Source organism: Podarcis raffonei, chromosome 14, assembly GCF_027172205.1.
Source record: "Podarcis raffonei isolate rPodRaf1 chromosome 14, rPodRaf1.pri, whole genome shotgun sequence".
Lineage (NCBI taxonomy): Eukaryota > Metazoa > Chordata > Lepidosauria > Squamata > Lacertidae > Podarcis > Podarcis raffonei.
In genome coordinates, this window is record NC_070615.1 from 15,574,025 (window position 1) to 15,587,840 (window position 13,816).

The following is a 13,816-nucleotide window of genomic DNA, read 5'->3' on the forward strand; positions in this document are numbered from 1 at the left end:
TTCAATGTTGTCCTTTACATGGAAACAGTTAACAGTCCTCGTATTCTAATCCACGAATCGGCAGGGCCCCTCCCCAAAGCGAGTGAGGATTGTCGCTTTTCTGCCACGGGGCTGAGTAGCCAACACGGCTGGAAGCATTACGGATCCCAAAGTCCCAGAGTTGGGTTCCTTGGCTTGGGAAGCAGGGCGGGGGGGGGGAAAGGAAGAGTGTTGAAATAGCTTTGCAAGGTTCAATTTCTTCTTGGCTCCTGTGTGCGTATATGGTAATGGGGGGGGGGAATAACAGGGAAGGAGGTTGCAGGCTTGATAAACTGACTCGTGAGCAAGAGAAAAACCTAGCTCGCTTTTGCTCCTCTGGCCAGCTCCCCCATCCTCCTGCCCTTATTGGAGTACCTCAGCCTCCACGCTGCGATCATGCTGTTCTCTGTGAGTCTGCTTTCCTGGCCAGCACAAACCTCGGCTGTTATGGTTGCACCGTTTCCAAAGTCCGGGTTGTATTCACTGCCCAGTTTGCTTTAGTCATTCAGATTCTGGCGGGGTGCATTGACTTTTTCCCTTCTTCTTTTGCTTACAGCTTCTCTCCCCCCCCCTCTTAAAGGTGCAAGAGGAGAATGGCTTATGCCAAGTCCACAGGACTCTCGTGGGAGATCACCTGGTTCACAGTGACCGCCATCTGTGCCCATCTACAGGTAGGCAAGAGGGTTGCAGTCTCAGCAGCTGCTTGTGGATAGGATGATGGATTAATCCTGCGGCGAAAGGGGGAAATCCCGGCAAGTCGCTGAGATGGGCTGTGTGCTCTAGCGTGTTGCTGGTGTTCGAATCAAAGGCAGCTGTAGTAGGAAAAGCAATTTTTGTTGTTGCTGTTCCCATCCTTCCTTTAGACGACTTACATTCCGCCTTTTTTTTTACAAGCAACAAGGCAGTTTACAGCAAAACCGTATTAGATAAAAAGAATGCATAAAAATAACACAGTCCTTAAAATAACTAATAACAAATCGCTGAGTAGCAATGGCTAATAGCAGCATCTAGGGGTGAAGGAGAAGAAATCTGATTTAAATCGCGCCTAAAGGCAAACTTGCCCGCTTAGTGCTTTCTGAAACACACCAGCCACCCTTGGAAATTCTCACTTTTTAAGATTTTGCAGCGCAGTTCTCCAGCCCAAGTAAGGTGCACAAAAATGTATAAGCTAGGTCAAAGTGTGCATTTAAGTACATATATTAGTGAAAATGGCACACAAAAAGGCATTGTGTTAGGAAATTGTGCTTGCAAAAATACAGAATGCATACCAAAAAAGCTTGTGATTTTTCATGTGTGTGTTTTAAAATCGCAATGTGGGAAACTGGATTTACGATGGGAAAGATGAGAAACCAAGAAAACCAAAATCGACAGATTCATCTACACCTAGCAGCAGTTATTCCATAGCTTTCACGTGAGTAGGAACAAGAGGTGGGCCGAGGAAAGCTGCCCGATGTGGGATATCTTGATGGGCCTGAGTGGCAGACATTGAAATGCTATGGAGATTGGATTTCTGAAGTTGGCCATAACTCAGAAGGTCCCACGTTCAATCCTTGGTGCCTCTAGTCAAAAGGACCTGGGAGCAGGGAAAAACCTTTCGCCTGAGACCCTGGAGAGCTGCTGCCAGTCAGAGCAGACAGTGTTGTGCTAGGCGGACAAATAGCCTGACGTGGCAGAAGTCAGCTTGCTATGTTGGATAAAACTCTGTCTAGAGTCCAAACGTGTACAATAGCCTTGCAAGGAGTTGTGCCTGCTTCCTCCCACTCAGCCACCCTACAGCTGGGGGGAGAGGCAGCAAGTGGACTGTTTGGGCAGTGCGGGGCCTGCGCACGCCCAAGCCACCGCATCTCTCCCAGGACGCGCAGGTCTTGCCGGTTCAGCTTCTGGCGTCGACACGACACAGCTACTGCTGATCACCTCCGGCCAGTCCTCGCCAACTCCTACGCTAGGAATCTGGGAGACTGTTGACCCAGGCGTCCACTGCTTCAGAACTTGCTGCAACCAATCTGCGCCAATCTGCAGTCCATAACCTACTGGTAAAACCTATTTGGTGTTTCGAAACTTTCTGACTAGTTGCAGGACCTTAGCCAGACCTAGCAGAGTACATGCAGAATCCACGGAAGCAATTGGCGACTTGGCTGCAGACAGGATAGACGAAGCAGGAACCAGGAACTTGTAGTTAGGTGTTTATTATATACAGTGGACTATTTACAGGAACAGAACATGGATCTTTTGCTAGCTCTCTCTGACACGGCTCACAACTCCTACACTGACACACAGAACTCTGAACACTGAACTAACACATTTAGTTAGTAGGCCATTATCACTTCCTTGAGAGAGCTTGCCCAATCAAGGAGCGGTCTCCATGTCTCTGTTATCACCAGGTAGACTTACTCCTTCAGATTGCCTTCTGGCTGTCTGAGAAACCTTAATTGACTCTGTGTGAGTAGCTGCATGTACACAGTTTCCCAACAGAAGCGTGGCTCGGGCGTGCTGCAGGCCCCGCGGTGAGGACTGCCCAGCAATTTGTCACCCCCCTCAGTGGTGACACCTGGGGTGGTTCACACCCACTGCGCCCCCTTCCTCCTCCCCTGCCCACTAGTCCATATAACAGGGCTGGGATCAGCACCTGGCACCCTTACGCAGCTGACAGGACCCACCGCTGGTGCCCACTTCCATTGTTATTTTTTTTGCTAGCCCAGCACTGTGAACAAGCACTGGGCGGCTAAGCTGGGCAGCCATTTTTAACGTCACACAATTTCACTTCCCCTGGCATGTTGTCGCTCTTAGGCATTGTGGGAAATTAAAATGGCGACTAGGCTCAGATTCCCAACACAGTGCTTCTGGTGCTACCAGCAGTTAAACCCTCCAGAGCCACTGAGGAATGAGGGAATACTTTGCCCACAGCCCCTTCAAAGCGGAAGTTAGCCTTGCCGCATGTATCTGTGGAAGGCCACAGACTAGACAGCTAAATCCAAGGTCAGATTAAGACTTTTCCGTGGCCTGTGTTGGCAGATCCAAATGTCACAGCACTCCCCCTGCCCTGGTTAAATATATCGTGGGTTGGACAGAAGGAACAGTGAGTTGAAGGAAAGCAGTTGCTAATTCTCTCCTGCAAACCCAGGGTTAGCAAGCGTTGTGTGTTGCTTCCCCACCAATGTCATAGACAATTCCCATTATCCCCTGCCAGCATGGCAAATAATGGGAATTGCAGTCCACAACATGGGGAGGGCACAACGTTTGCTACCCCTGTTCAAGTGCTAGCATTTTGAACAACGGGTTCTGTAGCAGGTCTCATGTCTCATAAAGCAGAGCAACTTTCTCATGCAACTCTCTGGTATTAGGCCTAAAGCAGCTGTTGGGTGAGCGTAAGACACCTTCCACATGTAAGAAGGCTTTCCCTCATCTGGATTCAACCCAATGTTATAAGATAAATATTTTGCCATTTCCAGATCTCGTCTGGTTATTATAAGAACCTTGGCTGCAATCCTAACCCTTCTCACCTGGGAGTAAGCCCCATCGGATTCAAGGGGGCTTCCTTCTGTGAATAGACATGGTTAGGATTGCAATGCATTTTAATATGGAGAATTTGGGTGCCTGAGTTTTCTTGTTTTCTCTCCCCATCTCCTTTTGTATATTCAGGTTGTAAGCCTGAGGGGTAGGTAGGGACTGTGCTGATTTGTAAGCGATTCTGGGAACCTTCTCGGACAAGGAGCAGGGTGTAAATGGTTTAAACAAATTTCTGCCTTTAAATGGTACGTCGGACTGGGAATGGGAGAATCCGTCAATATAGGTTTCTCATTTTTCTAGATCTAAAATTCAGTTCTCTATGTTTCTTCATCAGTTTGTGACACACACCCCCAAGCCATAATAAAAGTTTATCAGCTTTTTAGTGTGAATTTCTTCTAATAAACACACGTTTGGATGTTGTTTTCCTCACAGACACACTTTTCTAAAACACTTGTTTATATAATGCATTTTTGTGCATTATTTTCACAGATAAATGAATTTGCATGCACACCTTCCCCAAGTATATGCGTTTTAAAAAAACACATTACTTGGCAGGGTTGCCTTAATCTACTTCAGGATACAGCTGGCCCTAGTCATCTTTCTTATGGTTTATAGCTAAACAATAAAATTATTACGATGAGTACTTCTCATCTCCCTATACAGTGGTACCTTGGGTTACATACGCTTCAGGTTACACACCCCACTAACCCAGAAATAGTGCTTCAGGTTAAGAACTTCGCTTCAGGAAAAGAACAGAAATCGGGCTTCGGCGGCGCAGCAGCAGCAGCAGCAGGAGGCCCCATTAGCTAAAGTGGTGCTTCAGGTTAAGAACAGTTTCAGGTTAAGAACGGACCTCCGGGACAAATTAAGTACTTAACCTGAGGTACCACTGTATAAAAGCTTTGCTGCTTGTTCTCCCCCGCCCCCTTCTGATTATAAGATCAGTTAGAACCAGTGGCGTAGCTGGCCTGTAGGGCGGCTGAGGCGGAGGCGGGGAGTGACCGCGGGCCCCATGCCACTGGAAAAGGTGCCTGAGCCGCCACCCCACCCCTGGGAGAGACATGTGGCTCGGGCATGCTGCAGGCCCCACAGTAAGTGTTGCCTGCTGGGTGAGTGGCGCCCAGTGGGCCCCCTACCCCCCCCAGCTATGCTGCTGCTTAGAACTGCCAACAACAATGAAGATTGCGATAATTCTGAGGTAAAATGGTGGTTTTGTGTTATAAGCTCTAAATTCTGAGGTAAAATGGTGGGTTCAAATTGAAAGCTCTGAGGTAAAATGGTGGTTTTGCCTTCCAACCTATGCTTCTGCGTAGACTTTAAAAGCCAGATTAGAAACCTCCCCAAAGGAGAGATGCTTACGAATCTGCCAAGCGTACTGTTCAATGAAATATTTGGTTTTATCTCTGACATGGCTATTCAGTGACAGCATTACCGCAAAGCTTATGCAAGTTCCTGCAGTTGCTTTATGACTAATGGCAGCTTTAAAAATTAGTATTCTTGGGATCCAAACAGCTGCTTTCCCCAGTTTGCTGGGATAGAAAAAAAACAAGGGATATTAGAAAGTCAACTAGTACTGCTTTTAAAATTAGTTTTATGCTAACATGCTTGTTTATATATTCTACTTGCTTTGATCAAAATAACGACACCGAGAACCAGTGATAGCAAGAATAGGTTGTTTGCCTCAGCATTTTATTCCTCTTCCTTCAGTCACTATTTCGTTGAGAATTGTAGCATTCTTAGAATAAATTGGAATAAATAAGAATTATCTTAAGATAAAACTTTTCCAACATGATTGGCTTGAATCTGCCACCAATATATCTGTTTCAGTCCTGAGCATGAGAGGAACGCAGGAACTGACTTTACATAGACCAGACAGAGCCAAACTTGGCTCTCCAGCTGTTTTGGGACTACAATTCCCATCATCCCTCACTATCAGGACCAGTGGTCAAGGATGACAGGAGTCATTGTCCAGCAGTGGACCACAAGTTCTCCACTCCTGGCATGTATTGTTCACTCTCTTACGAGAATGACATTTTCCAGATGTAAATCTGAAATCAGATCCTGGCATTGGGATTGCAAACCAGCCAACAATAATGGGTCCATATGACCCCACTCCTGGATAATTATTTCTTACTAATTTAATTGTGACAGTACTTATTTGCAGTGTGTTCTGGACCAAAGTGCAAGCCCCACCTGCCAGTTCGCGATGGGTGGTGTGTCTGTGTTGGTCACATAGGGTGCACCCAGATTGTTGCAATCCCATCGCAGCAAATTCGCATTGCACAAATATAGGTGGTTGGGTAGTTTGCACATCAAACCCACTTCCCCCAAAGATCACTTTTTGCGAAAAGAAAAGTGATAGTGCAATGCACTGGAAAGTATGGAATTAACACCTGCTTTGACTCAACTGTCATTTAACCTGCGGCAAACAAATTATAATTAATGCTCATTACATAGCTAACATCACATAATCTCCCTGCAAACAAATGCTTGGTGAAGTGATTGTTTATTGATAAATGCCCTTTAAAAAAAACAGTTGTTTAAATCACAATTGCAAAAGAACATTAATATAAACTGAGAAGAGGAATTGTATCTTTGTTTGATTTATATTTAATGTTGTAGCAAGGATAGTAAAACAACGTTTGAAAAGCTGACTAGAAGAATCTGGTTTCCAGAAATCCTTGGGTTTGTCATGCTTCCGGACAGCTTAGGAACTCGCTGAATGCAAGTTAGCCCAGCTGAACTGTAAAACAATGTTCAAAGCGCTCTTAAGATGGTAATTACCCCATAGCTGATGCATGCTAACCGTTGCCATTACTGTCAATGTGGGCGATCCTCATTGTTTAATAATGCTGCTTTCTAGGGCTAAGTAAGTGGAGAGTTTGTTTATGGGCGGAAATCATGCTGTACTTCTCTTTCCTCTGCCAAAAATCTGGATGGTTAGTAGAAGTGATTTTAGGATGTTTTCTCCTGTTGTTAACATACATGCTTCTTGCAAGCAGCAGCCAAAGTTCTACACTCCAGAGGCACACCCAGAACTTTCACATGCCTTGTAAACCTCAAGAAGTTCTTAAAAAACAAAAACCTAGCTTCCCATGTATGTAAGATACTAGTTCTCTTGGCACTTTGACTTGAATCCTTTGCGCCTATAAGCAGACACCTTAGTCCAGCTTCCAGATGGTGTGGACTACAGCTCCCATAATTCCTGAGGCTCATGGGAGTGGGAGTCCAAGAACATCTGGAGGGTGTTGTGCTGACTGCCCCTTTTTGGCTGGGAAATATTTATAACCCCTTCCATGTTAGACCCCCAAGGCTGAAGGGTAACCTGGTGGCCACAGGCAACAAGCCAATACCTCCAGCTTACCATATAATTGCAGAGTTGGAAGGGATCCAAATGGTCATCTAGTCCAATCCCCTGCAAAGATTCCCTGATGGATGGCCATTCCTGGGACCCAGCCAATAGATACATAGGAGGCTGCCTAATATGTCAACCTGTTTGTCCATCTAACCCAAGGATGGAGAACCTCTGGCCCTCAGATACTGTTGAATCCCCATCAGCCCCAGCCAGCATGTTCAGGGATTATGGGAACTGTAGTCTACCAACATCTGGAGGGCTGCTGGTCCCTCATCCCTGATCTAGCCCATCAGTTCTGTCTGGTAGTAGCTCTCTAGTAGCGGTATTGCCCATCACCTACTTACACCTTCATTCTTTGACCTGGAGATGCCAGGGATTTATATTTCACCACCTTTTCCTTCAAGGAGCTCAAAGTGGTGTACGTGGTCCCCCCCCCCCTATTTTGTCCTTACAACTACCCTGTGTGGTAGGATAGGCTGAGAGACAAGGACTAGCCCAAGGTCCCCTGGTGAGCTCAACAGCCGAGTGGGGATTCAAACCCTGGTCTCCCAGGTCATAGTCAGACGCTCTAACCATCAGACTGCAGTGGGTTAACTTTGCAACCTTCTGCCATGTGTAAAGCTTATGCTCTACTACTGAGCTCTGGACTGTTGTGCCAACTCCTGTCTTGTCTTATCTGCACCCCCGCCCACATTCTTATAGATGCAGAACTTATGTGACCCACAGATGTTGCTTTAAGTACATTTTGGGCTTTGTAAAGGATCTCTCTTCTGCCTCTAGACAACCAGTTCCCAGAGATGCCTGTTGTTGGCCCAGCTTGTTGGGTGTTGGGTGTGCACAACATTTGAGTGGTTAAGCTCACCACAGGAAACAACTGCGTAGTAGAGATAATATTTACCTGGCAAACAAACGCTACACACACACACACACAATTTGCAGTTGTTACAAGAAGTTTTCACTCTCTGAGCCCAGAGAGGGTCCCAGCTTACAAAGTCCTTGCTGAGACAAAGTCCACACAGGAAGTGCAAAGTCCAGTTGCTAACAAACTCCTGCAACTGTCAGACTTCCCTGAAGTCTTGCAAGTTGTCCAATATCCCTCTGGCGAGGTCTTCCTTCACAAAGTCTTCCACGTTTTCACAGGGTCGTTCCAATAATCTCCATGTCTCCAACAGACTCTCCTGTACTCCCAAGCAATGAATGCTGTAACTTGAGTCCTTTTCTACCCAGTGTTACGCAGCAATACAGATAAGACAGCCACAAGATGCCTGCAGCTGCACTGCGGTGGAAACTCATGGAGAATTAACCCCTTTCCCCATTTTATCCCAACAACAATCCTCATTTAGGCTTAGAAAGTGCTTAGCCACAGGTCACCCAGTGAGCTTCATGGAGAAGTAGGGATTTGAACCCTGGCCTTCCAGGTCCTGGTCCTGCATTCTAACCATTACGCCACACTGGCTTCTGCCTTTAAGGATACATATCCTTCAAAGGTGGCTGACAACTGGCATCAATGCACATTAAAACACAACCTAAGAAAGACCAACATAAAGCTATAAGGATCTAGGACAGCTGGCGGATCCTTTCTTGAGCTGCCTGGGAGTCATGTTTAAAGGAACAGGGCGAGATGGAATGTCTTGCAAGTGACTCATAAGCCATCATTTGGCCACACCATCTACTGCTATGTGTATGTGTCAGCTCAGAAGTAAAGGAAGTTGTCTTCCTGGACATCTTGCACATGTGGCGCCTTGCATTGCACTGGTTTTGAGGGCATTAATGCAAAATAAAATCCGGCTGATAATAATGTTACAGGGAGATGCAGGTACGCAAAAATATAAAGCAGAGGGTTCTCTTGGGGCTCAGCTCTACAGTAAATGTTTCTTGGCTTGCACCTTGTGGAAGCCTTCACAAGGTTGCAGAAATCTTGGCTTCTCTCCCGTTTGGCTGATGCGTTGTGAATTGAGCCGCCTTCCAAAAAGGCTTTTATTGTTCTGTTGTGTTTTTTTTAAAGTTGTGTTGTGAATTCTCCGGGTCATGCTCTTGCCACTAAGAGGTGAGAGGCTAATGTGAATAACACCCACTTCGGATGTATTGAGATGGATTTTTCCGGACTCAGTCTAGGCGACTTGAGTTTGTTTCTTCCACCCTTTCATTCATTTTCCAGGTATGGTAGTCTGTTATTGGTGTAACACTCAACTGCAGCTGCAGAAGGTTTAAGTGCAATCTGAGGTCTTGGTACGTGCGTAACAAAGGCAGTTACATTGAATTTTTGAGCAAGATTCTGCCTCCTAAAATATATGGGCACCTGGTTTTCAAAGGTGAAGAACTATTTGCATTTTAAAAAGTTGTTTTTAGCTTCTTTTCCCCACCCAGAATCGTCCAAAACCATACATTGCTTTTCTGACTGTGTTGGCTGGCTGACAACAGTAGCGCAACAACTGTGGGTTATTGCACAGATTGAACAGTGGAATCGCAAGATGAACATTTTTAGGCATAGGTTAGGGAAATCCGCGTATTCCCTCATGTATATTGCGTTACGTTTTCTATTATGATTGCACAAAACAATTTATAAAATAAAGACAAACATCCAAATGAAAATAAAATCTAACTTGGTCATAGCCATTTTTGTGTGTGTGGCATAGGTCCTTTAAGTAATAGAGGGGCAATATCACTTGCATAAGTGTTACATGAAGATGTGTTATCTCACACTTTCCAGAACATCACTGCAGCACAATTTCCCACAAGAAGTCTGTTGTCTGGGGTTTTTTTTGGAAGCAGGTTGGCTGCACAAGAGAGCTGAACTCCACTTTAATCATGCAAACCGAATTTGTCCCTATGTAAATTATTTAATCAATTTATAAACTACAATCAGCTCTAAGCAGTTCAAAGAAACACAATACAGTACAAGAAAAGGGTAGGTATCAGTTATAAAACCAGATTTAAATTAAAGTGACTGCAGGAATAAATAGAAAAGTATTTGGCAGGCACTGGAGACATACCCTCCAACATTTCTCTGATGAAAATAGGAATGTCCTATTCCATAACAACAATTTTATTATTTACACCCTGCCCATCTGACTGAGTTGCCCCAGCCACTCTGGGTGGCTTCTAACACATATAAAAACATAATAAAACATTAAGCATTAAAAAGCTTCCCTATACAGGGCTGCCTTCAGATGTCTTCTAGTTACAGTGGTACCTTGGGTTACATACGCTTCAGGTTACATATGCTTCAGGTTACAGACTCTGCTAACCCAGAAATAGTACCTTGGGTTAAGAACTTTGCTTCAGGATGAGAACAGAAATCGTGCTCTGGCGGCACGGCGGCAGCAGGAGGCCCCATTAGCTAAAGTGGTGCTTCAGGTTAAGAACAGTTTCAGGTTAAGAACCGACCTCTGGAACGAATTAAGTACTTAACCCGAGGTACCACTGTACTTCTATCAGAGGTTTTCAACCTTTTTGAGTCCATGGCTCCCTTGACAAACTACATTCTTTCTGCGGCACCCCTGTGGGGCTCAGGAGCTCAGGTATGTCACCCTTGCCTGCAGAGCTGGCAACCTCTCGCCCTATTTTGATCACCTTCCCTTGTGGAGTGTTCCCTCAGCCCCCTCTCCTTAAGAATCCTCTGGGCAGCCGCTGCTGCTGCCCATGGTCTCTGAACTCACCCTTCCCCCAAAGAGACATGAGTGGGCATCAGAAGGGGGAGGGAAGGAAAGAGGTACAGAGGCCACTGTTGCTCGTGGCGCCCCTGACCATCCTTCAAGGCACCCCAGGGTGCCACGGCACACTGGTTGAAAACCATTGACTTACCGGTATATCCTTGGCTCGGGGGGTCTCATAGCTCCATACTCTCCAACATTTCTCCAATGAAAATAAGGACATCCTGAGGAAAGGTGGGACATTCCAGGATCAAATCAGGAACCAGGATAATCCGAGATTGTCCCTGGAAAATAGGGACACTTGGAGGCTCTGTGGAGATTCAGCAGAGAGGGGGCCTGTTGGATCTCAACTGGGAGTTCCATAAAATTAGGTCCACAATACTCAATGGACAGCATCAGCTCCTGGTTGGATACCACCAGTGCAACGGAGTCATGGGGAACCACTAACAGTGACTCGCCGGAACACCTCAGCGATCTGAGAGGGGTATAAGGGATTATGTGGCCCTTGAAGCATCCTGGACCCAAGTTAACAACATTGTAAATCGATACAGGAACCATGAATATGGCCCAGTAGCCTATGGGCAGCCAGTGCAATCTTTTGAGCACTGGAGATGTTTGCTGGTGATAGTCTGTCCACATCAACGTTCTGGGCGCAGCATTTTGTACCAGATGGAGCCTCGGGAGCAGGCTTAAGAGTAGTCCTACACGGGAGTAGTGCAGTCTTGAGGTTACCAATGCATGGACCACTGTGGCCAGACGATCCCTGACCAAAAAGGGCTGCAATTGATATCAGCTTAATTCCACCCTCAAAGTAGTGGCAGTCTGGAAGTATCCTTGGACTCAGCTTTGCATGGTGCTGAGGGTTTTGAATGCAAGCTTTGAGGCGGGGAAAGGACTGGCATTCTCCACAGGTCTTCCAAACATCCTGTAGATGACAAATGCATTATATTTCCTTGGTTTTCCAGCTTGTTGTCTTAGTTAGGCCCGGGTAAATATATGACTGAAACACTTCAATATGCCGCTGAAATGCGTGGCTTTGTGTGTTTTTGCAGCAGATAGTATTTTACTGAAAGAAAGCTGTAAATGCAATTTCAATTCCACAAGTTTGTTTTAATGTGTATTTACATCTCCAGTGGGAATAGCCTTGAAAATGAGAGAGCAATTAAATTACCAGGAAAATGCATTTTGTTTAGTGTTGTGAGTCTCATGGGCCTTTCAAACATCCTGTTAGCTTACCCTGTTTGTAAATCACAACCTTTAAAAGTCATTTATATCTATATCTATCATGCATGTATGTTAAAGTACCAGAACTGTTTCAATGGGAAAACTATCTGCAGTTCTGTGTCATGGACAGCTAAAGGGAACTGGAGGAGTGCTACTCACTTAACACAGGTCTTTAAAATTTGTCTACTGTGTGACACACAAAGTGGTGTGCAATAAAACCAATGAAAACTACAATTTCCCCTCCCCGAAAACCCAACAAAGGATAAGAATAGGAAATCCTTAATTAAACAAAGATGTAGTCACAGATTACAAAGAAAAAGCTTCAAATTCCAAAAAGCGTTCAGAAACCAGTATTTGTAAGGTTGCCTTAAGAATCAACCTAAAATAATAGCATCGTATAACTTTTGGAGGACCTCACTGTTTTGCTGCTATAGCTGAGATGGTGGAATGTTTGCCAAGTGGATTTTGCATAGGTGAGGAACCCTCTTAGGTTGACATCAGCTTGTATGGAAGGAGCTGTTGTCTAAGATACCAAGCTACATATTTTTATTTGCTGTGGTTTCCTGAGCCCTGAGTCCAGCAGTGACACTAGCTCAGGGTCTGAGGGACCAATAGTACAGATGGAAGGAAGCACAGGGCTTGTGCACTGCTGCTGACCCAGGGGTCCTCATGGCCAGGATGGCAGAGGCCTTTAGGACTTAGATGGAGGAGACTGCACGGACCATGAATTCCTGAGACCACAGCCCCAGAGCCCAGGTCCAGTAAGGGGCCACCATACTAACCTCTAGTATGGATGGATAAACCTGTCAGTTTTTATTTCTCTCAGTTTCTCAGTTTTCCAAGTTTAGTTCCTCATCACTTTGCATATACAGGTGAAACTTGGAAAATTAGAATATCGTGGAAAAGTTCATTTATTTCAGTAATTCAACTAAAAGGTGAAACTAATATATGAGATAGACTCATGACATGCAAAGCGAGATATGTCAAGCCTTTATTTGTTATAATTGCGATGATCATGGCGTACAGCTGATGAAAACCCCAAATTAACAATCTCAGAAAATTAGAATATTAAATGAAATCAGCAAAACAAGGACTGCATATAGAGCAATGTTGGACCTCTGAGAAGTAGAAGCATGCATATGTACTCAGTACTTGGTTTGGGCCCCTTTTGCATCAATTACTGCCTCAATGCGGTGTGGCATGGATGCTATCAGCCTGTGGCACTGCTGAGGTGTTATGGAAGACCAGGAAGCTTCAATAGCAGCCTTCAGCTCTCCTGCATTGCTCGGCCTCATGTCTCTCATCTTTCTCTTGGCAATGCCCCATAGATTCTCTATGTGGTTCAGGTCCAGGCGAGTTTGCTGGCCAATCAAGCACAGTAATCCCATGGGCATTGAACCAGGTTTTGGTACTTTTGGCAGTGTGGGCAGGTGCCAAAGTCCTGCTGGAAAATGAAGCCAGCATCCCCAAAAAGCTCACCTGCGGAAGGAAGCATGAAGTGCTCCAAAATCTCCTGGTAGACAGCTGTGTTGACCCTGGACTTAATGAAGCACAATGGACCAACACCAGCTGATGACATGGCTCACCAAATCTCTTTTCTGATGAGAGCAGCTTTTGCATCTCATTTGGAAACCAAGGACCCAGAGTCTGGAGGAAGAATGGGGAGGCACACAGTGCCAGATGCTTGAAGTCCAGTGTGAAGTTTCCCCAGTCTGTATTGAGTACACGCATTTCGCTTCTGCACACGGGGGCCTCATGTAAGTGGGGAGTCACCTGTATTCAAAGCAGGCAGCAGCAAATAGCACTGCATTCAAAGCCTTCTAGCTTGCGGCAATTTGGAATACCCGTTGTTGAATTTTTAAAAACTCAATAAAGTAGGGTTGTTGTCTCTGTTTTACAAACACCCTGTTCCGCCTTGTAAAGGAATCCACAGGGCTTTTGATTCCAAAGTGGCGTTAGGCATAGATCTGGATTGAATCAGTTGAGTCCACTTTGGAATCGGAGCTTTGGTGAATGCCTTTGCCATCCCTAACCACACATTCTTGAAGCCGTGCTGAGT

At 45.5% G+C, this 13,816-nt stretch overlaps 1 protein-coding gene across 2 annotated transcripts in view; it reads left to right on the forward strand.

Moving 5' to 3' along the window:
- The first annotated feature begins 578 nt into the window (after positions 1–578).
- ADAMTSL3 (ADAMTS like 3) overlaps positions 579–13,816 on the forward strand; it is a 274,771-nt gene continuing 261,533 nt past the window's right edge. For both annotated transcript variants that reach the window (XR_008327567.1, XM_053365546.1), the window contains exon 1: positions 579–689. Coding sequence is in view for 1 of the 2 variants with exons in the window: in XM_053365546.1 (XP_053221521.1) it covers positions 612–689 (78 nt within the window). In the remaining variant the exon portion in view is untranslated. The remainder of the gene's footprint in view (positions 690–13,816) is intronic.